General features: G+C 49.5%; 1 protein-coding gene across 10 annotated transcripts in view; it reads left to right on the forward strand.

Moving 5' to 3' along the window:
- NCOR2 (nuclear receptor corepressor 2) overlaps positions 1–22,215 on the forward strand; it is a 259,628-nt gene that overhangs the window by 95,876 nt on the left and 141,537 nt on the right. For all 10 annotated transcript variants that reach the window (XM_068157439.1, XM_068157445.1, XM_068157447.1 and 7 more), the window contains one exon: positions 9,140–9,320. In XM_068157439.1, coding sequence (XP_068013540.1) covers positions 9,140–9,320 — 181 coding nt within the window. The remainder of the gene's footprint in view (positions 1–9,139; positions 9,321–22,215) is intronic.

Genomic DNA, 22,215 nt, shown 5'->3' on the forward strand with positions numbered 1-22,215 from the left:
GTTCTGAGTATGCTGTTTAAAAAAACCCAACAAAACACGTCTTGGTTCTTCCATGTGACTAAAAAAGACTCCAACAGCAAGCCTTGGGGTCTGCTGTACCACACTTCTGATCTGGTGGGGGTCATCCAGACATCTCACTGTGGCTCACAGATACTGCAAACTTGTGTTGAGAGTCAGGTGAATGTGGGTAAGTGTTAACTGAGGTTGTCAGGCCTAGATACACATCCAAATGCTTATCATGGTTCCTTCTCTTTCAACCTGAATGGTGAGGTTTTGGCATGCTGTAAGTTTTTTGTAACAGACCCAAGTTACACTTCATCCCTTTTTCCCTGGAACATCTGAAAAATTGAGTTTTTGCAGACATGATACTGGGTGACAAAGCTAAAAATACCTCAGACGTTCAGCTCAGTTGTGCTGCAGTGCTGGGATGTAGACCAAACAAAAACCACATTGGGGAGCCTGGGGGTATGCAAGGTGGGGAGTCTGCAGAAATTTTCAGTCCAGTGTAATTAATTATTGAAGTAATAGGAACTGGGTGGCACTGGGGAGCTGTTAATCCATTTTTTTTGCCAAGCCAGCTGCTGTTTCTTTGCACTACACTCAAAAAATCTGTTGGGGGGGGGCTTTGCTATTTCATCTTTGTGGTGTCAGGATCTGCTCTAAAATAGAATCATAGAATGCATTGGGTTGGAAGGGACCCTCAAAAGTCATCTTGTCCAGCCCTCTGCACTAAGCAGGGACATCTCCAACTAGATCAGTCTGCTCAGGACCCCCTCAAGTTTGACCTTGAATGTCTCCAAGAATGGAGCCTCCACTGCATGGATGGGCAACCTGTTCCAGAATTTCACTGCCCTGCTAGCACCTGATATGTTACAAATGAGCCCTTTGGGTGCTTGATTGCTCTTCTGATGGTTCTTGAGGTGCTTAAGAGCCAAGACCCTGGAGTTTTTGGAGCAGGTTGGGTTGGTCATTGGTGCGTATCCTGAAAAACAGTTCTGGCTCTGCTTGGTGTGGAGCAAAGCTTGGACAAGGGAGGTGAAAGCAGCCAGCTCTGCAGCTGAGTCCCCTTGGCAGGTTCAGGCCAGGCGCATCTGTAAGCACTTTGGCTTTGCTCCTGGGCTGGGATTGAGGGTTTTGAGCAGAGGCAGCTGGCTCTCAGCATGAGGGGCTAGGGAGGAGGCAGCAACTGAAGGCAAATAAGTAAGGTCTGCAGCTCAGCCACGGCAAGTAAGTAGAGGGAACTGTGCTGTGTCTGAAATTAAGACCCTCACTTTGGTTCCCTGCCTGATAGCCCACCTGGCATGCTGTGGTGGTGGGAGTGAGACAATCCTCTCCTTGAAGCAAGTGTCTGTGGAAGGGAACTCTTCCAAGCCCCCATTGCTTTGGCTTCAGAAGAAGCAGCCTGTCTGCTGTTGGTTGTGGTGGCTGATGCTCTTCCAGGACCACTCCCCTCCTTCAAAAAATCAATTTGGGAGTCAGGGCAAGTGGGATGGGGCAGATGGACAGTACTGGAGATTGAGCCCTGTCCTAGGTGGACATCCCTGCCATTTTTGTGCCTCACACTGATCCAGAGCAGTGTCTGCAGCCAAAGAGTAGTGATTCAGCATTTTGACTGCTTGGTCCTGCATCTTCTGAACCCAGTGAGCAGCTGCTGTTTGTCCTCTCTTTTGGAAGCTGCAGGAATTAGTCTTACTCTTTACTGGTTTCAGGGGGCTGTCTCCCACTTTGGCATTACCTTCATCTTAGGCAGATCTCACATGGTATTTGAGGCTTGACCCCATGGACTCTTTAAATCCTGCAGAAATCTTTTGGGCTTGCTTAGGTGGGCTTCCTATAGCTTTGCAGTTTTCTGTCTCTCCTGGCTGCAGTTTTGATGTAGGCACTGAGGTGGTGGTAAACTATGGTCCAGTGAAAAGGGAAGAAGCAGTTAGTGAAATCCTTATCGTCACAGTGTTTTAAGTTTGATTCAGGTTTTGGTGGCAAAAAGCTGTTGAGTGGTAACTTGCTGGAAGGAATGGGGTGCTGAGATGACCCCACATTTTGGTGTTGCCTGAACAAAGAGCTTGTTGAGTGTCAGGATCAGGCAGCTGGATGTCACTACAGTTGAGCCTGGTGGGTCAGGCAGGATGGGGAGAGCCAGTTCCTGAAGTGTCAGACCATTGTGGGGTTGCTGCCTCCCTCCGCTTCTGCCTTCCACCCTGGGCAGCCCAGTTCTGCAGGAGATGCTGGGGAGCTGCAGAATGCCCTTCTCCAAGTGTATCAGCCTTGAGAGTTGTCATCACCTCTTGGTGGATGTGGGGACTTGAACTCTCTGGGCAGCAATTCTGGCTTGGAAGAAGGAAGGAAAACTTGAACCACTCTGTTGCTGTAGGGAAAGTTGTCTGTCTTTGCAGAGATGTGCTGCTTTCCTTGATGTTTTTTTTGGTAGCAGGCTTTTTCTTGGAAGGATCCACAGACTTCCCCTTGGCTTGCTCAGTTGGCTGTGCCAACTGGACTGCAGGGAGAGAAGAGAAGTATTTCAGGATCTGCTGTTGGTACAAGTCGTACCATGAATACTTGCAGAGGAATGTCCTGGCAAGGTGACAAGGATTAGGGTTGGTTTTTTTTTCCTCCCCTCTTCTATATATATTTTGGACCACAAAAGAAGTGAGGAAAACCGGGTTGAGTGTCAAATGGCAGGTGCCAGTGGGGTGAGGGGTCTGAAAAATCACGGAACCACGGTGGTTTTTTTTCCTTCTGACTTTTCCTACGTGTTGGGATTTTAAATGAGGCTCTTTAACCAGCACAGGAATGCTGGGGTGGATAATTGCTTCTCTGGCAGAAGACGTGGCTGTAAATAAGCAGTGTGCATGTTCACACAGTAGATCCCACCTTCACCCAGAGTCAGGTGAGTCACTGTTTTCATCAGATCATTTTCCCAGTTCACCAGGAGACCCAGGCTCCTTTTTCAGAGCCGTTCTGCTGAGCGCAGTTGTGAGGAGCTCGAAGAGCTTGCCCGGTGCTGATCTGAAGGATGGCATTTTGGATACGTTAAGCAGCTGCTGTGTTGCTGGAGCCATCTGAGATAGCCATGTGCAATCCAGCATGAGAGCAAAGCCTAATTACTGTGCTTATTGAATGTGATTAATCCTGCTGGCTGAGGAGCCTGGGGAGCAGTGGGAAGCCGGGGCGGTGTGCGTGGCCGCTGGAAATCACGTGTGGCCCTCGCTCTTCATCTGCGCTGGGCCAAATGGCACCAACTGCTCCCCGGTTAGCAGTGCCACCGAGCCCCTGTTATTTATGGGCTTTAATTAAGTTTCCATTTTTAAAGGTGACCCTTCTCTCAGGAGTGAGCAGCGGTGCCTCTGGAAGCCCTGCAAGCATACATCTTTGCGTCTGTTCACACTTGAAATGATGTTCTGGAGGCCACTCTTTAAATTACCATTTTTTCCTCCCTCTCCACAAATGAACGTGGGAAAATCACAGCTGGAAAGGGCAGACACTGGCATGTAGATACTTGGCAAGTTTTGTCTTGCAAGTACCCTCTGCTCCGGTGTGCACCGTGGGCATGTCCACAAGTGGGCACAGAGGGCGACCAAGGCTCCACAGAGACGTGCCAGTGTGCCCTGGCAAGGAGGTGTGAGGAGAAACCTGGGCTTTGCCTTGGCTGGGATGGAGGGCAAAAATTCATGAAGCATCTTTACCCTACATAAACTTGAAGCAGATTTATCTTGTGGGAGGAAGAGAAACCTTGCAATGTTTGCAGCAGGCCTACTGGAACGTGGGATGTTCCTAAAGCCATTAGTTCAGGGAGTTCTCCAGCTATCCAGCACTGCCAAGAGGGCTTTCCTCTGGGGCTCCTTGTTTTGCATGCCTGGAGAAGACATGTGGGGAAGCTTGTGGAGAGCCACAACTATTCCTTCTCCTCATCCTGAGTGAGGCAATGTCATTGTGTGGCACAGTATTAAAGCTGCTGCTGGTCCCATCCATGAATAATTCAGGCAGTGTGTGTGGAAATGTTCAATATGCAAGTTTTAAATAAAGCATCTCCTCTCATCTAAATTGCAGTTGGCTTGGAAGAAGTTGGCTGACAGGGTTGTGTGGGGTGGCTGAGGCACAGCTACCTGCCATCGTGTGGGAATGCGCAGCCAGAGCATCATCAGGATGCACATGGGGTCTCCCTAGTCACAGTGCTCAGTCAGACATCACAAGGACCTGGAATCCTTGAGCTGGACCACATGATGCATGCTGTTTAAGGCTGTCCCATACCTTCGGCTTGGGAAGCCTCAATGCTGCTGCTGTTAGATGTAGCTGAGGGCATGGGAGCTCCACCTTCCCCCCCACCCTCCCCCAGACTGGCTGGTCTTCCAGTGGCCCCTGTTGTTAAGTCAAGAGGGCTTTTCTTCTCCATTTATATGACAGAAGGAATCTGTCAGCTGGCCCTGTATATGTTTTTCTAGCTGTCTGGTGGCAGGTTTGCTCCTACAAACCCTCCAGCTTCTCTGTAACAGGTCTCAACTTGCCTGGTCTCCCACTCTGGCTGTCATTTAGCTGTAAAGGGGCTGCTGAAACCTTGGATGAATGTTAGTGTTGATTATAAATAATTCACTCTGACACTGGTGGTTTTCTATATTCATGGCTTTCAAAGGCATTTTGTTGTGTGTCTGTACCTGTGAGGCCTGGAAAAGCCTCTGTAAAAGCTTCTGTAAAAGCTGTTTTTTTGAGACAATTTCTCACCAAACTATCTCAGCCAGAGGAAATAAACAGCTACAGAAAGGAGAACATTTGTCTTGGTTCTGGTTCCAAGAGAAGGCAAGAGCCAGTTTTCCAGTCCAGTTATGTTGTTTGGCCCTATGATGTAAAGAACAATATTTGTGGATGGATGTAGAGCTTCAACTGTGCCCTTGCTGGGAGCTGGCTCAGAGTCGCTGCTGGTGTTTGGAGCCCTTGGTGCAGGAGGCACATCTTCGTGAAGTCAAGCTAGGTTCACTGGGTGTTACAGAATAGCAGTCATTCCTCCTGCTGCTCAGCTGATGGAGAAATGAGAGCCTGAAGAGCAGAGGAGGGTTGTGTGGCTCTGAAAAGCCAGGCAGCATGATCCTGAGGTGGGTTAGTGGGGTGGGAGAGCCTGCCTTGATCTCCTCCAAAAATTTGTACTTGCTCAGTTTGTCCTGATTCAGCTACAGCAAAGAAGATAAAGGTGAAATCCATTTAGATTCCATCAGGGCTGCTCTTACAAGCCTCAAGGGCAGCTCAGGATGTCTCCTTTGATCCTTTCTCCCAGCAGAGAGATGCTCTCAGCTTCCTGTATACCCAACTAGCAGATAGCCCTTTTTATCAGCCCATCTTGTGCTCAGCTGGTTCTAATGTGAGTATAATGTAGCAGATGTTTTGCTAGGTCCCAGTGACCTGCATGTGCTGGAGCAAGGTGCAGGTGCCCCACACTTGCTGTAGGATTTTCTCTGCTTGTTTCTTCTGAACACCCTATGTGAGCCTGCTGTGGGAATGGCCCCAGTGAATGAATAACGTGGCTCTGCAGCTGGTAGGGTGTGATCAGTCTGTCATATCAGTAATAAATCAAAGGTCTAATCTTGGGTTATTGTGGTCTGCTGGACTCAGACCTGCCCAAAGTGGAGCTGGACGTTATGGGGCAGACTCTGGCTCCCAGTCTTGGTGTCAGCCAGGTCTCATGATGTTCCACTCCTTTTGTTTAGTGTTTGTGGTGGAGGACTCCAGGTGAAGACTAACTTGCATCACTTCATAATTAGCTCTGGCATTTGGTTTAATTCATTTAATCATGAGTAAGTCACATGCAATTAAAACCACTCTTTCCCTTCAGCAAAGTAGGGATCTCTGGAATACACCAGCCAGGTGGGAGCTATTTGGAAATACAGCAAACCCTCAATTTGGGTGTAACAGAAGAGGTTTTCAGGGCTGTTTTTACACAGACAGTAACATCAGCCCTGTGTAAAAGTCTGTTGTGAAGGGCTCGTGTGGATGGGGATGTCAAGAGAGAAAGGTGTGAAGGGTCCAAGCAAGAGGTGAGGCTGCACCTTGAATACAGCATTCAGTTTTGGGCCCCTCACTACAAGAAAGGCATTGAGGTGCTGGAGCATGTCCAGAGAAGGGCAACAAAGTTGATGCAGGGTCTAGAGATGTTATGAGGAGTGGCTGAGGGTGTTGGGGTGGCTCAGCCGGGAGAAGAGGAGGCTGAGGGGAGGCATCATTGCTCTCTACAGCTGCCTGAAAGGAGGTTGCTGTGAGGAGGGCATTGGTCTCTTCTGTTTAGTGTCAGGTAGTAGAACGAGAGAAGATTGCCTGAAATTGTGCTGGGGGGTTAGATTGGATATTAGGAAAAATTTCTTCACAGAAAGAGTGATCAGGCACTGGAACAGGCCTCTACCCCCCAGGGTAGAGTCACCACCCCTGGAGATACTCAAGAAATGTGTGGACATGGCACTTTGGGACATGGTTTAGTGAGGATGGTGATCTTAGGTTGACGGTTGGACTCAGTGATCTTAGAGGTCTTCTGTGATTCTAAGAGCACTCAAGAGTGTGCAGCCAGGACAGGCTGAGCGGGTTGTGTCAGGCAAGGCGACCTGGGGAGTGGCTGGAAATTCCAGTGGATAAAGTTAATAGCAGTTCCAATGGATGTGGAAATGGAAATGAAATAGCACCCTGTAACGCTGCAGCTGCTTTCCCTGGCGTGGCCCCTGCCTCGCTGGAACTGCCTTTGAAAAGCTCTGAGTGTTGCACTTATCTTAGAGACACAGAGTATGACAGTTGTCTTGGGTTCCTGACAACTGCAGAGGTCTGGGAGCCATCCTGAGTCAATTAGCAGCTTCTTGGTAATATGGCCTTAGAAAAAAAAAAAAAAAAGGAAAGGGGAAGAAGTGCAAATAAATACATCTGACTTTTAATTGCCTCAGCAGAGCCCCGGGTGTTGGAATATTTTAGCACCTGCCCAGCTCAACAGTTGCTTATTGTCCCTGGGTTTTGCAGCAGAGCCCAAGATTTTGGCATGCAGCTGCGGGCAGGCAGGGTTTGGGACAAGCCAGCAGGAAACTTGAGAGATGCCAGGAGATATTTCTGGGCTCTCTGAGGAAAGTTGAGGATCATTCAGTGTGAAAGTGTTTGCAGGTGAAGCGAGCTCTGCTTCCATGCCAGATTTCAGAGCTGTTTCTGCTCTGAAAAGTTTGCTGTGTGAGCTGTGCTCTCGTACGTTGGGGGTTGGAGTGGCAAAGGCAGTACAGGAACCTCTCTGCTCTGCCATCCCCTTTTTGCTGGGAAGGAGGAAGAGGACGAGCCAGATTCTGTTTCTGTGTGTCAGCAGCAAAGCTGCTGCCCAAATCCGAGCATCAGCTGCCTGTGCCAAAGCCACAGCAGCAGTTTGGCGTGCACATGCTTTGTGCCTGCTGTTGATGTTTGAATCAAATTGTAAAAATGAGCAATAGCACCTTTAGCTTGTTTCCCCAAGCAGGGATGAGTTTGGCACAGTGCTGCAGGGGAGGGCAGAGGGATTTGCTTGATGTGGTGCCCCTGAGAAAGTAGTTTTCACCAGGGTTCCTCCTCTCTCTGGATGCAGTCCAGAGCTGTTACAGCTGCTGGAAAGACTCCCGCTGGCTTCAGAGGGCTCTGGGTTCTTCCCTTTTTGTCATCCTCTCCCAGATATTTAATTAGCTAGGTAAAAATGACCATCAGTGGTTGCAGTTTGTGGGTGGGGGCCACACGACGTTGTCTGTTGTGCTTGCTTATGACAAAACACGTCCCCTCCCTTCCTCCCCTTCCAGTAGCTCCAAAGGCTGTCACTTGTTGGTGTTTGGTAACTGGGGAGGAACTTCAATTTTGTTTAAGGGGAAAAGGGGGAGGGGGAAGCCCATGATTTTATTTTTTTCCTTAGAACTTTACTGTACTTCATCTGGATGTGTTTTGTTGTTGTTTGTGGGCTTTTTGCCTCTTTTTTTTTTGTTAAAGAGGAACTCCTGCCTAAAGAGTTAACACACCCTGGGAGCTGCTGCAGCAAAGCTGATCCTTGGGCTTAGTAAAAAGTTTAATGTATTTTTGCAGGATCCCTTTACAGTTCTCACAAGAGAATCCTCTTAGGAAAAATAGAGCTTACAAAAAAAGGGCTTGGGGGGAGGGCAAAAAGAAAAGCTTGACATTTGTTTTAAGAAAGCAAACCCAAACCCAATTTCCAGCTATCGCCAGCTGCATCATATTTAGTAAGTGAGAGGTATTTGAGCCTGCTGTGGCACGTCAGCATGGTTGCCATCACTGGCTAATGTGCCCTCACAGCTTGCCAGGTCTGCGCTGGAGACGTGCAACTAACTCCATGTGGCTGGCTGCTTTCCTCCCTCGTCCTGGAAAAAGAAATCTCTCCTGTCTAGCCACGGAGGAGTGTACGTTTTCCCCCAGCACATAATCTTTGGCATTCCTATAGAAGCTGCTACATAGAAACAATGATACAGGTACCTTTGACTAAATAAGCCAAATGTGGCAGAAGGGAGCTGGGCTTAGGGGCCATAGGAGGATTTATGGGTCAGGTTTGAGCATTTGCCAAGCTTTGGCTTTTTCTGGCCAGCCTGTCACATGTGGTATGACAGGGAAGGCTCAAAACTGCAGCCTTGTTTCTTTGCCCTGGTGTAGAGACAGCAACCCACCATGTGTGGTGGAACAGGAGATTGCAGTGGGGCTTTCCAGGTGACCTGGAGGTGGTGCTGAGGAAGGGGACAGGAGAGCTGCCTGTTGGGCTTGGAGGATGGCAGTGTAGATGTGGTGCTGAGGGACATGGTTTAGTGGTGGACTTGGCAGTGCTGCGTTGGGCTTGATGATCTTAACAGTCTCTTCCAGCCAAAATGATTCAATGATTCTGTGATGTTGCACTCCATGTCCTACTCCCCTGCCTGATTGTTTGGTTCTGCCTACCTACAGTGAGCACTCCAGGAGAAGCACCATGCCCAGCAGTCAAGCGTTGGAGCTGTACATCCTGGGTTTGCGAAGACCTGAGGTGTTTGAGTCCAGGGCCACCTGACCTACCTTTCTGCATCCTTCTGGGAAATGGGCAGAAGCTGAGCTGTCTGACTTCATCAAGTGGCTTGTGGTTGTAGAGCCTGGATAGAGGTGGCTTGTTTACTAAAGGCTCACTTCTCTTTGTCACCAGATCTCAGGAGCTGCACCTGAGAACTGAGGCTCATTCCTATCTCTCTGACCTGACCAAGCCATCGGACTTGGAGTTCATTGAAACCAAGAGGCCACGCCTAGATCTACTGCAGGACCCCCTGATGCGGCACTCGCCTCTCCTGAACCAGAGCCAGCAGGGAGGGACAGAGGATCTCTCCAAGGTAAGGGAACAACAGGCTGGGGTGCTGGCTGGAGTTGGGGTCTTTGTTTTGGGATCCCTTTGGCTTGTGTAGAGAGCTTCCTCTGAGGCTGTAGGCTGCTACCAATCGGTGTAGGTGGTGGTTCCTGCTGCATCAAGCAGCGCTTGGTGGTGTCAGGTGATATTCACTGAGATGGGTTCACTGCTTTGGGGAAACAAAAGTTTATCAGCTTTAGCCACAACTGTTGCAGTCACAAACTTGCATCTGCTGGGCTATTAGAGGCAGCAGACCAACCTGGAAGCTCCTTTAGGCTGAATTAGAATTGACCATGTCTGGTTTTTCTGGATACTGTGCCCTGATTTGATTTTCACTTGACCTTTCTCATTTATCACCTCTCTTTATTTAATATTGCTGTTGGAAAGGTTTGAATCAGCTGCTTGTGGTTCTTTAATATAACCTTGCCTTGGTCTCATATAACAAAGCAAATTGTTTACTTGCAATTGTCCCTTCTGCACATGTACTAAGTGGTGCAAGGATAAATCCTGTGCTTGTCTGCCTGTTGGGATTTACTTTCATGCTCTGTTGGGGTAAACCGTGTTTGATTTTTTTTTGTCTCAAGCTTGGACATGCTCCTGGTTGGCAGGAATGTCTAATTGGGTAAACATGCTGGAGGCAGCTGAGCTTCAGAGATACCTGAGCCCTCAGTGAAATGAGAAGGATGTCACATCCTTAGCCAGGGTGCGGGGGACGGTTTGTTGTGTTGCTGTGGGCACTCATTGAAATAACACCCTGGCAAAAAAGGTCTTGCTTGGCAGTGCCAGGATATTTGGGCATCTCTTAGTCATACAGTACTGGAGGGCCTAACATGAGATCCCTCTGACCTTGGGTGAGAAGAACATTTAACTTTGGGGTAGCTCAGATGCCACGGGAGCCCTGGGTGGATCTCCTGGAGGAGAGGGCTCCAGGGGCTGCCAATTAGGAACGGTGAGCTGATGATGGAAGGGATGTAGCAGCTCTTTAAGAGCCCAGTTTGAACTCAGACCACAAGAAATGCACCAGACATATCAGGTTGCTGTCCTTTAGCTCTTGAAAATGTGTAGCCTTGGAAAAGATGTCTCCAAGGAGCTGTGACACTTTTGTGTCCAATCTTTGATGCTCCCTCTGAGATGTGTCTTAACAGGGAGCCTGCTTTCCATGCTACTGGGACGTGTTCTGGTGGCTCTGAACTGAGAATACTCAGGGCGTGCTGGATTGGGTGGCTGATGGGGAAAATAAACTGAAAAACATTTCCCTTCCAAAGATGTGAGGAAACCAGGGCAGCTTTTCTGACTGCACATTCTTTCCATCAGCAGCTCTGTTCTGCCTCTCACTGGAAACCCATGTGTTGTCTCAGCTATTTGTTTCTAATAGGCAGAGCTGCTCTTGAGGCATTAGTTCGTGAGTTCGGGGGGCTTCATTTTGCTTCTTGGTCTGTGACACATTTCCAAGAATTACATGCATTTTATGGGGCTTAAAACATCTGTTAATGAAAGAGAGAGAGAGCTGTGAGGTACAATTCAGCAAGACAAGATTATGCTTTTAGCAGAGCCATTTGTAATTTCAGGGCCTGTAAGGAAGAAAATAAATGTGGTGTCCCTGACTAGTGAGAGCCTAAGTGGAGCTGAGATTAGTTGCTCAAAACTAGCAAGGGCTGATTTCAGAATGGATTTGATGGAAATCACTGCCAGACTGGGATGATCTCAGGGCTGTTCAAGTGTCTGGGAGCAGAAGGCAGGTCTGGGGTGTAGAACTGTCACTCTGAAGGTATTTCTGCTTTCACAGCTGGGGAAAGTGGATTAATAGCAGTCTCTTAGCTTTATTCTTGAAGCGTCATCCTCAGAGTAGTTTATAAACTGCTTGTGGACATTAAGGTTGTGATAAAGCTCCTGCAGATGATCTGTGCATCACCCTGAGCCTCAGTGTGTTTGATATTGTGGGTATGCTGGTCCAAAGGAAATACCATAAAGCAAGGCTGGTTGTTGTCCATGAGCTCTGGACACTTGCATATCTGGGCTACCTGCATGTGTCAAGCTACTTGTGCCTGTGCTATGCCAACTGTCTGATGCAGTGCTGAGCTCTGATGGTGTAAATCACCAGCTAATGAAGAGAAGCTGTGATGAGCTCCATGGCTGCCATTAGCTCCTCTGCCTGACTGATGACACCTCCTAAAGCAGCACATCCCAATGCAGCTCATCCTAGTGGCTGACCCCCCCCACTCTCCTCCATCTCTATGGATGTTGGCTTACACTTAATTTCTAGCAGCACTGTGCTTGTCCTGCTGACTCAGCATGTCCTCTGTTCTCAGAGGTTATTCTGCAACCTTCCTCCCATCCTGCAAGCACCTTACAAAGTGGGTGCAGAACCAGAGGTTTCTGTACATTTGCAAGCTGGGGTACATGCCTGGTGTCAGGATGCATGTCTGGCGCACAGTGGCGCACACTCAGCAGCAGGACATGTCCCAGTGACCAGAGCTGGAGAAAGAAATTTGCTGTTCCATCTGTGCTGCTGACTCAGAGCCTGATGAAGTCATTCGATACTTTATCTAGGGCAGCTTTGCTAGGGTGAACTCTGTGGGTGAGATGTGCCACGTGAGCCCAGTTATTACTAAACACATTGGTGGTTGTTTGGACAGAGTAACCCAGGAGTTGTTGCCTTACCCCTTAACCCCATTCCACCCTGTTGCAGTCACTGCATAGGGAGAAGAGAAAATTTACTCATCAGAGGAGCAGCTTTTCATGGTCATTGTGCAAATCAAACTAATTCTTGCACAGGAAAGAGCTTCACAAGGCCCTCAGTAAAAAGGGCAGGGGGGCTGGTTGTGTGTTCTGGGTGCCAGCTGGGCTCTCCTAAGGGACATCACTGTAATGTAGCAGCAATGGGTGTTGTGCTCAGACAGTGAGCACCAATTGGTCTCCACTGGTTTCAGAGCAGTGCTGGAGCTGAGATGTGGAGTTCAGGTCTGTGGTGGGGTGTGAGATTAGCATGTGCCTGATAATGGCTGATTACACTGGATTTACCAACCTCAGACCAGAGAAGTTAACACCATTGCTGTGCATCACCAAGGCCTTTGGTTAGGGCCTTAAGCTGTGCTCTGAACACAGATGAGTGATTGAGGTGACAGTTGCTGGTAACATCTTCCAGAGGTTTTCCCCCAAAGCAAAGTGGATTTCCTGTGTCTTTTATAATGTGGGGTCCACTGGACCTCTTTCAGGATCACAGTGGCCTCATTCCAAGTGAGGCTTGGGTTGTGTGTCGCAGATAATGTCTTCTACTACATCAACACCTTTATAGCTGGCCTTCAAGCCATGCTTTGGGCAGTGTGCCTTTCAAACTCAGCAGCTTTACAGCTAAACCTCAGCTAGTCTAATAAGAGTTTGCCTTTCCTTATGAACCTTGCATTGCTCATATCCTCAAACACTGGTGTTTCTTTCCAAGCTGGGAAGTAGAAGGTTGTTTTATTGTCTGCTTCACCCACTTCAGCATCTTTTTCCCTGCAAGAGGGATTGCTGCCATGTTCCTAGTGCTGGGCTCCTGCTGCAGGCCATGGCCAGGAGGGCTCCAGCCTGCTGGTGGAGAAATGAAATATTTCCATGCCCCCTGTGCCAGTGTGGGCTGACGCTGCATCTGAGGTGCTCCCTTGAGCTGGCTGAGAATAGCCAGGCACAGCTGAAGCAGGACTGTGTTTTCCATGGCTGCAAGCCTGGCTGATGAGTGTTGCTGGAGGAGTTGCCACGATGCAGATTTGCCAGGTGTGCTCTTGGTGGAAAGGCAGGAGCTGGTTCCCAGGATCATAGGTGGCTTCTGTTTTCTTTCCAACAGAGAAAGTCACAGACCTCCATCATGTAAGAGCAGACAGGAGTAAAGCAGGCAGCTTCAGAGCAGACCAGTAACACAGCTGCACAATCCTCTGTCTCTGTGCCTACTTGCTCAGTGGGTGCTGTGTGCTGTCCTGTCCGTGGGGATGCTGAGTGTGGCACGTCTGGTCCAGCAGTGCCTGCTCTCCCCTTTGCAGAGCTGCAGAGCTTGCTCCTGCTTCTCCCCTGCCGTTGTTTCTTATTCCCATTACTCTTCTACTTGTTCTTCTTCCCATTTCTGAGACTGCTTTTCCACCACGTACAAGATTTGCTGCTCCTTCCTATAGGATGTGAGTCAGTCGTGATCTGCATTTAGTCCCTTTGCAAGGGCGGGCTGGCTGCACTTACACGTAGCCTATTGCTCCAGCAGGAATTCGCTTACTGGGAGCCATGTAGTGTCATGGGTACAGGGCTGGGTGGAGGCTTAGGGAAGCCGAACCTCGTTGCCATCTGCCCTGGCAGGCTGCTGGTCACTGGGTAAGTCTCTTCCCCTTTCTGTATCTCAGATTTCCCTGGCCTTCCAAGGGACAATGCCACTTCCCTCTTTTGTAAAACAATTAACAACTATTGCTGGGAAAGGACTGTTAGGGAGCCATGTGTTGTTAGGACTTGCACTCTGCTTTGTATTAAAGGGTTTTAATTTCTTCCCTTTCTGTGTATTTTTTTTTTCTTTTCTTTGGTGCTATAGACTAAAAAAAGGGTCTAAGAAAAGGGAAGGGGGAAGTCTTGGAAAAAGACAGCACCAAGGCCAGGAAATACGCACAGCAAAGCAGAAATTAGGGCAAAGGATATGTTGCTTTGATGCACGTTAATGTGGCTTTAAAAGCAATTAATTGCAAAAGGAGGAATTAACACATTTAAAATGCCTTTTTAATGATGCATTGAAGCCAGCAGTGTACATGCCAAATTTCACACTGGCTGCCCGTTCCAGAACCCAATTTACAATAAACTGCTGGAAAAGAGGCTGTGGGATGGAAAGGTTCTTGGCTAACCCTCTATGTCCTGCTCCGGCTGCGGGCTGGCAGAGCACCGAGGACAACCGAAAGGCCTTTCGGGAGCCCTGCTTCCTCCTCGCCGCGCTGGCTGCTCCCTTGGCACTGCTGTCCCCTGGTAGCTGCTCCGTCCCTTGCCGAATGTGCGAGGGTGAGGAGTTGGGAGGCTGAGGATTCCAGCAGCAGGGTTTGCCCCATCACAGGGAGAGATGCTCAGAGAAGGCAGCTCCCAGCACCAGATATCTGGGCTGGTAAATCACCAGTGGTGTTTCTGCTCTGTGGATTTGTTATGAGAACATTGATCTGTTGCTGGGATTAACCTCTCAGAGTTTCCAGTGGGTTGGTCTCACAGTTATTAATGAAACTGGCTGGAACTCGTGTTGACCTTGGCAGAGGCCCCAGTTGGCTTGGAGGTAACTGGCAAAAGCATAATCTCTAATTGAGTAATCCAGTGCTGGGGGAAGGGAGCAGAGGGGGTGGAAACTCGGCAGTGCTTTGAACCGGGAGAGCCGCCGCGCTCCGACGGGATGCGTAGGCGTTGAGTGTTTGGAAGGGTGCTGGGCACAGCGGCTGCTGAGAGTTAGCAAAAGTGAGGTGGCATCTGGGTTCCTGAACCCTGGGCTCCCTCATGTAGAAACTAGGCCAGAATTCCAGTGCCTCCCTGTGATTTATTGCTGTGGAACAATGGCACAGAGGGGCTGCAGAATGAAATGAAGCTGTGAGCATCGGCCATCCCTGGGCAAGTGACCTCCTGTAGGCTCTGAGTCTGCAGTGTGGATCATATGGGCTCCCTTCCCTGATGAGGGTGGTTTTCCACTTGGAAAGAAGAGCTCAGGGCATATTACTGGGGCTTTTGGTGAGAGTCTGCAAGCAGAGACCCAGTGACAGCACAGGGCTGTCCTCCTTGGCCATATGTCTTTGCCGTAGGAGAGGGAGCTGGTTCCTTGACCAGCTGTGGTTGTGGCCACATCTGGTGGCAAAGGGGTGGCTGGGAGCCACCGGAGCACTCATGGAAACACAGCAGTGCTGCCAGTGCTCTGCTGCTCACTCCACATTATCCAAAACCCACATGAGATGCTGAGTTCTGTGCCAGCGTATGGCTGGATCAGCCCTGTGAAAGGTGAAATGCCTGTAAACACTTGCCACAAGATGACTACCTCTCCCCCTCAGGACTGCTAGGTGCTCAGTTCAAAGCCTGCATATGCTGCCTGGCTTCCCAACTGCTGCTTGGAGGAGTGGACTTCTGTGGAAGTGGCTCTAACCTCAGGTCTGAGCAATTAAATGGAACCATTTTAGTGGGTACAAACACACCTACGTGTTTTCCTGCTTTTGTCCTCCTTCCTCTGTGGAGAGCAGCATTTCTTACTAACTCTCCTTGCAGCCAGCTTGGTGAGGAGGCAAGCTGGGCTCTCCCCATAGTCCCCAGGCTGGTGGGGCAGTAGGATGTCCATCAGGACTAAGTGGTGTGGGGTTGCAGAGTTCAGTAGCTGTAGGAGGATCCTCCTGTGACGCTTTCAACATCCACCCATCTGCTGTGTGGTTGCTCACACTGTTGACTTGTACCTGATAAAAATCTGATGGCGGAAACGATTTGGTAGGGTGGGGGAGTAGGGGGGGACACAACTTGGGTTAGGGCAGCAATGATTCAAAGCTATTTCTGGGAAGATGAGGGAGATGTTGGCGTACTCTGTCATTCCAAGCATATTTGAAAACTGAAATATTTGCATTGTTCACATTGTCATAGTGCAAACACTTCTGGCTGGATTTCTCCATTCCCTTGCTTTCCTCACGGCTCTGAAGGTTATTTCTAAAGTGCAGGAGGGTGAGTGTTAACCCCTGCTCAGCTGCATGTGAACACACCTTTGAGGGTGTGTGCCTGCCTTGTGTAAGCTGTCTGGCTCTCCTGGCACGCAGCAGACTTCGTTGCCCTGTCCGCTGTGCAGTGACTGTGCCAGGATGGCTGCAAGGGCTTGTCAGCAGCTCGTGCTGTGCACCAACTGGGGATGGGAAGCCAAGGAACAAACAGCCAGAGGAGTGTTGTATCTGGAATAGGATGCTCCATCTCATGAGCATGGATTCGTGCTGGTTTCATTTGAAACCAGACACGTTAGGCATTGTTTAGTCTTTGAGAGACATTCAGTGGCTCCAGCCGGCCCTGAGGCAAGAGGCAAAAGGAAGGAGCACCGTGAGTGACAAGACAACTGATTTTATTGCATTCTTCAGCTGGTGTTCTTATGTCTGAAGAGACTTGGGCTTGGCAGGAAAAGCCCTTGTGGGCTGCAGAAAAACTCTGGAGGCAGCATCTGAAAACTGAGCTTGACCTTCCATGAGCCTCCTGCAACCCAGCTCTCCCTTGCTCTGGTTGCTCCAGCCCATGGCAGTCCCCAAGCCACAGAGAGCAGAGCTGAGGCTCAGCATGTCTGGAAAACCGATGGTTGCCTCAAGCACAGGTTGTTGTTTTGCACTTCCTCGGCTCATTTGCGGTGATCGACATCCCAAACAACCTTTTAAATTGCCTTTCAAGCCGCAGCGGTGGAAAAGGGCGTCGTGATAAGGCTGGCTGCTTCTCGGGAGCCTGCTTCATCATTTGCATAATTGGACTTTTCTGTTCCATTCAGTCAATATTACAAGGCTCGTGCAGTGCCACATCTCACCTGATCTGCTTGAGGGAAGGAAAGTCTCTTGACTTTGTCTGCCTCACCTCTGTAATTAGAAGTGATATTGCCAGCTTTTTTTCTGAGAGCTGGCTGTGCTGCGTGGATTCGTGGAGGTTTTTCTTCTCCCTTTTGGAAGCGTTTGTACATGGTTTGTGTATCTAGTTTTTCTTCAATAGCAAAGATCCTTACCTGCCTTGTTACACTCTAAAAATAGGAGTCAGCAAAGCTAGTGTGCTCTTAAATTTTATCAGTCCTCAAGTGGGATTTGGGAGCTGGCACCAATCTCTTCTGCATTGCTCTGAAGCGTGATGGCAGTGGTGCAGGGTGAAGAGGAGTGTGCTGGCCACCTGCAGTCAATCTGCTTTTGCACATTTGTGGTAAGAAAGAAACCTTCACCTGGAAGAAATTTCCATGGAAGAATTCAGTCCTGGTACTAAGAATTATGTCCTAGCCATTTTCTTCTCCCTCTGCAGTTTCAGCCTGATGTGGGTTTCTTCTCTTCCCCTCATCTTCTGGGAGGGGGTGTGGGCACAGAGCAGTGTTTCGACTCCTGCTGGAGCCAGGCATCCTCTGGGATGGGGGCATATGGTTGTTCCCCCTTCCATGTGGTCTGGCCAGTTAGTGCTGGCAACAAAGCAAGGGGTTGTTACTCATTTGCAAGCATGCATATCATCTTGCAGATGAACTTGGTCTCCCTCCTTGCCAAGGGCCTTCCTGGGGAGGGCAAGGGGTTTGGTGGGAGCAGCTTGGTGTCTTCTCCATCAGTGTACAGCATTCTGGTGCGTGGTTATGAAATGCAGCCCATCCACAGCTCTGAGTAGCGCTATGAAAGCCTGTGAGTAGTGACATCTATCAAATTAATTTTATGTGCTGTGTTCTGAGGAGAAGGACATCTCACACCAGAGCCTTCCTTCCCAGAGCTGGGTGGAGGAGATGCAACAGCAATTGAAGGTGTTTGCCTGCTGCTGCTGGAGGGGATGGAGTTGGGGGAGTGATTTCAGAGATGGATCTGGCAGAGATCTCGCTGCTCCTTGTGCCTGTGGTGATGGAGCTGTAATAACATATTGAACATGGCAACAGCCCTTGCTAAAGCTCCGTGACTTCACATCCCTGCTTCGTGGAGTCTCTTAACGACACCCTTAGCATCCATAACAGGAGGGGAGCTGCCGAGTGCCAAAGGGCCTACTTATAATCGCTTGCTAAAACCTCCTTTCTTTTTGGACCCAAATCTGCTTTTTAAGCGTAAGAACTCTTTGGCTGCCTTTTAGGCAGAGGACATACAGAGAGTTTTCTGGCTTGCTCCACCACCAAGTGCTCTGCAGCTTCATGGGGAGGGGGAGGGGTGATGGACACTGGTGTGCATCAGGAATGCTGGCTGTGCACTGGCTGAGCACAGGGGTTGTTTCAGGACAGGCTGACAGGCCCTTGGCTTGTTCTGATGCTCTTGAAAAATGCAATTCTAATTCTTGGCACCTTTTTGCAGGAGGTGAGGGAGTGGAAGCATGGTGGAGCCTGCCCTTGAAACTGGGCTTTTGCCCAGCAATGAGGCTGGCTTGTGGCAGGAGTGATGTGCTCTTTCCTACCCTCTCTTTGGGGAAATCAACAGCAGAAATTAGTAGGGGAGAAGCAGCATGGGAGGGAATGACCTGAACCATGTCCTCACATCCTGTCCTAAGCCTAGTTACTCTTTGGTCATCTCAGCACTTTGACCCAGCATCTCCTGCATTTGCCAGTGCTCAGCCCAGCTGCTGCTCACCTTCATCCCAGCCAAGCACTGGCAATCCTTTTAATCCTGCACCAAATACCTTTTTCTGTGGGATGCAGGGAAAGAGCAGAGTGCTGGCAGTACCAAGCAGCAGAGGAGCTGGACAGCAGCTGTGGGGCTGCCCAGTGCATGGTGTCTCCTCCGTGAGGGATTGATTCCCTTGGGCTGCAGAGCGCCCAGCACCCTGCTGCAGCACATCCCAACAGCAGGTTTTTCTGCTGCCTTGGCACCTCCTCTGCCTGCACAGAAACATTTCCTAGGCTTGCCTTTGAACACCCTGCTCTGATCGCTGCCCTGACAAGGGACGTGGCTGAGTTTTCTCCTCCCCATGTTGTTCCCTGAGGAGCAGCAGTGATCGTTTCTGCCTTCTGATCTCCTCTTTGGATGCTGTCATTCCTGTGGCTGCTTAAGAAAGAACCATTGCCTGGTGCACATCAAGCTGTCCCATGTGGTTATGCAACAAACGAAGCACAGGCTTTTATTCCAGGCTGGTTTTCAGGTCTGTGTTATTTTATCTGGTGCCAGCCATCACAGGTACGCCGCAGAGCAGGCTGCCCTCAGCTGCTGATGTGTTTGTGTCTCAGCAGCAGGCAGTGGCAGATGTAAACACCAGGAACCTTCTGCTCTTTCAAACACTGAAAGCTGCTAAAGAACAGGCAGGTATGTGTGTGTGTGTCTATATAATGTGCATTGTATTCATGGCTTTCAATATATTTGGAGAGGGATTTGTAAATTCTTGCATCCAGGGGTGTTTCATGTGTATAGACTTCTTCACAGGGTTTAAAGTAATTGAAAAGCCTAGGGTTTTTTTTTAATACACAAGCACACACACACATATATATGCTGCCTCATAGACCTGTAAGCTGTTTTTTTCAAAGGCTTCTTTTAGCTGTGCAGTTCAGTGATCCAGCCTTCAGCAGCCGTGCAGAGAGGCTCAGAGTCTGGAGCAAAGCTAAATATTGATTTGAGTCAATCTGGGTGCACTTGGAGACATCAGCAGTGTTCATGAATACAGCATAATCGCTGATCGGAGCAGGGAAATTTCATCAGAAAGGCCCCAAAAGGGAGGCTTATTATTGCTTTCTTCCAAATGCCTGAATTTTATTAGCTTCAGTCATTCTTGGCAGGGCAGAGGAATAGGATTTTATAGTTAGCAAAGGAAAAGTAAACACAGTAATCATTTCACAGCCCTGTGCCTGCCAAACCAAGATGGAAATTGCAGCCTTGGTGGGAAGCTGCTGCTTTGCTAACAGATAATAAGAAATTCACAGTGGGTTTATTCTTGCTATGGGAGCTGAGATGTTTGGTTTGTTTCCGTGTAACATCCTGGCCCGGAGAGGCAGAGGGGTGCTTTGTGCTGTTCTGCAGGAACAGCCGGGGCAAAGGGTTGGCAGCTGAGTGACTCCCACAGCCATTTGCAATTAGAAATGGTGCTTCTGCCCTGAGGCTGGGGGAGCTGCTTTATCCTGCACTCTCGTGGGCATTCGGTCTTTCCTTAGTCAGTCTGGCCCTAGTCACAGAGCTGAGTGATGCTCCAGGTGTCGCGCTTTGAGACACTGTGATGGTTCCTATACCCTAATGGCTATCCCTACCTACTGAATGGGGGGAAAAGAAATATTATGGAAAAAAAACATCACCAAACAGATCCAGAACTCTCCTGAAAGGTTTGTTTTGCATGCTCCATGGGCTTGTTGAGGCCCAGAGCTGGGCCAATGGCTCATGTCTGGACCAGCACCCCCCTGTGTTTCCTGTTACTGTGGGATGTTATTTCCTCCTGCCCTGCCAGCCATGGGAGATGGTTGAGGATGCCTGGAACTGCTGTCACTCCACCTGCCACTCCCAGGGCTCAGGATGCAGCCTCCTGATGGAAAATCAGGCGGAGCAGGGAAGGAAATGGCTACTCAACCAAGCAGGGAATGTTGAGGCTTCCCCTTCCATGTCTGCACAATTATTAGAACAATAAATCATGGAGCGCAGCTGGTGGCTGGCTCTGATGGATGGCATAGCTGAGGGTTGCTCTGTACCACCCGTGCTCCCCTCTCAGCACATTCCCTGTGTAGTCTTGTGCCTTGCTTAGTGTTTTACATGTCTCTTGCAATGCTCGTGGCCATGCCCCACATCCCCATGCTTGTCCTTGGGTGCTGTCATAGCACCCCTGGGGGTGTGTGGGGCTATGGCTGGTGCATATGGTTTGTGTCACTGGGGGCTGCCAGGCTGCTGTGGATGCCCCAGGCAGTGGAGGGGCAGATGGAGGTGTTGTCCCACCATGTCCTATGCATGTGTTGGGGCCAGCACCTGCTCAAAGGAGAGATCCTAAAATTAAGGGAGAGTTAAACAGGGTTCAGTGGTGTGTTGGGGACAGATGAGGCCATTAAAAGCTTCATTAAAAGCCAGGAGAAACTGTTTCTAGGGAAGATCTTTCTTTCCCCCCCCAGCCAGTTTTTGTGCACTTGCAGCCTGGAAAGCCAATCACATCCTGGGCTGCATTAAGAGAAGCATAACCAGCAGGTCGAGGGAGGTGATTCTCCCCTTCTACTCTACTCTGGTGAGACCCCACCTGGAGTATTGCATCCAGTTCTGGAGCCCCTATTACAAGAGGGATATGGATGTACTGGAATGTGAAGGGCCATGAGGATGATCAGGGGGCTGGAGCACCTCTCTTACGGAGACAGACTGAGAGTTGGGGCTGTTCAGTCTAGAGAAGAGAAGGCTCTGAGGTCACCTTGTTATGGCCTTCCAGTATCTGAAGAGGGCCTATGAGAAGGCTGGGGAGGGACTGTTTAGGGTGTCAGGTAATGATAGGATTAGGGGGAATGGAACAAAAATAGAAATAGGTAGATTCAGATTGGATGTTAAGAAGAAGTTTTTCACCATGAGGGTGCTGAGACACTGGAACAGGTTGCCCAGGGGGAGCTGGGGGAAGCCTCATCCCTGGAGGTTTTTAAGGCCGGGCTGGATGTAGCTCTGAGCAACTTGATCTAGTGTGAGGGGTCTCTGCCCATGGCCAGGGGGGTTGGAACTAGATGATCCTTGAGGTCCCTTCCCACCCACCCTAACAATTCTGTGATTCTTGGTGAATGTTTTTCAAGAGCATCAGTATTCCTAAGGTTGGAAGGGACCTCAAAGATCATGGAGTCCAACCTGTCACCACAGACCTCACGACTAGAGTGGGGAGATCACTACTGCCCACTGCAGGCTTGAACTCAGGAGCTTCCCATTAAGAGTCTTATGTGCTACCAACGGAGCCACCAGCTGAAACATCCAAGCAGCTGTGAGCCTTGTTTCACAGTTACAAGTTTTCCAGTCCAGCCACTGTGAAATGGAAGTCAGAACAACTTGGATTCCTGATAAAAAGCTGCTTGGGTTTTGTGTCTCTGTCAGTGAAGTTCACAGTGACCTTTCTTTGCTTCCAGGCCACTTTGTTCAGGCCTTGTGTGTCTCGCGAGGCTCAAACATGCACGTGTGTGTGTGCACTGAGATGTTCTGATAGAGTTCAGAGACTTGACTAATAAAAGCTGACCCTGTGGGACCTTACTGGATCTGGAGGACTGAGGAGACCTTTGGAACCTTGCCCTTGTGTCTAGTTTTCTCGCAATCCAATTTATATTT

The sequence above is a fragment of the Melanerpes formicivorus genome, unplaced genomic scaffold (genome assembly GCF_026170545.1).
Source record: "Melanerpes formicivorus ecotype bairdi unplaced genomic scaffold, bMelFor1.0.p_v2 SCAF_36, whole genome shotgun sequence".
NCBI classification, from domain to species: Eukaryota; Metazoa; Chordata; class Aves; order Piciformes; family Picidae; genus Melanerpes; species Melanerpes formicivorus.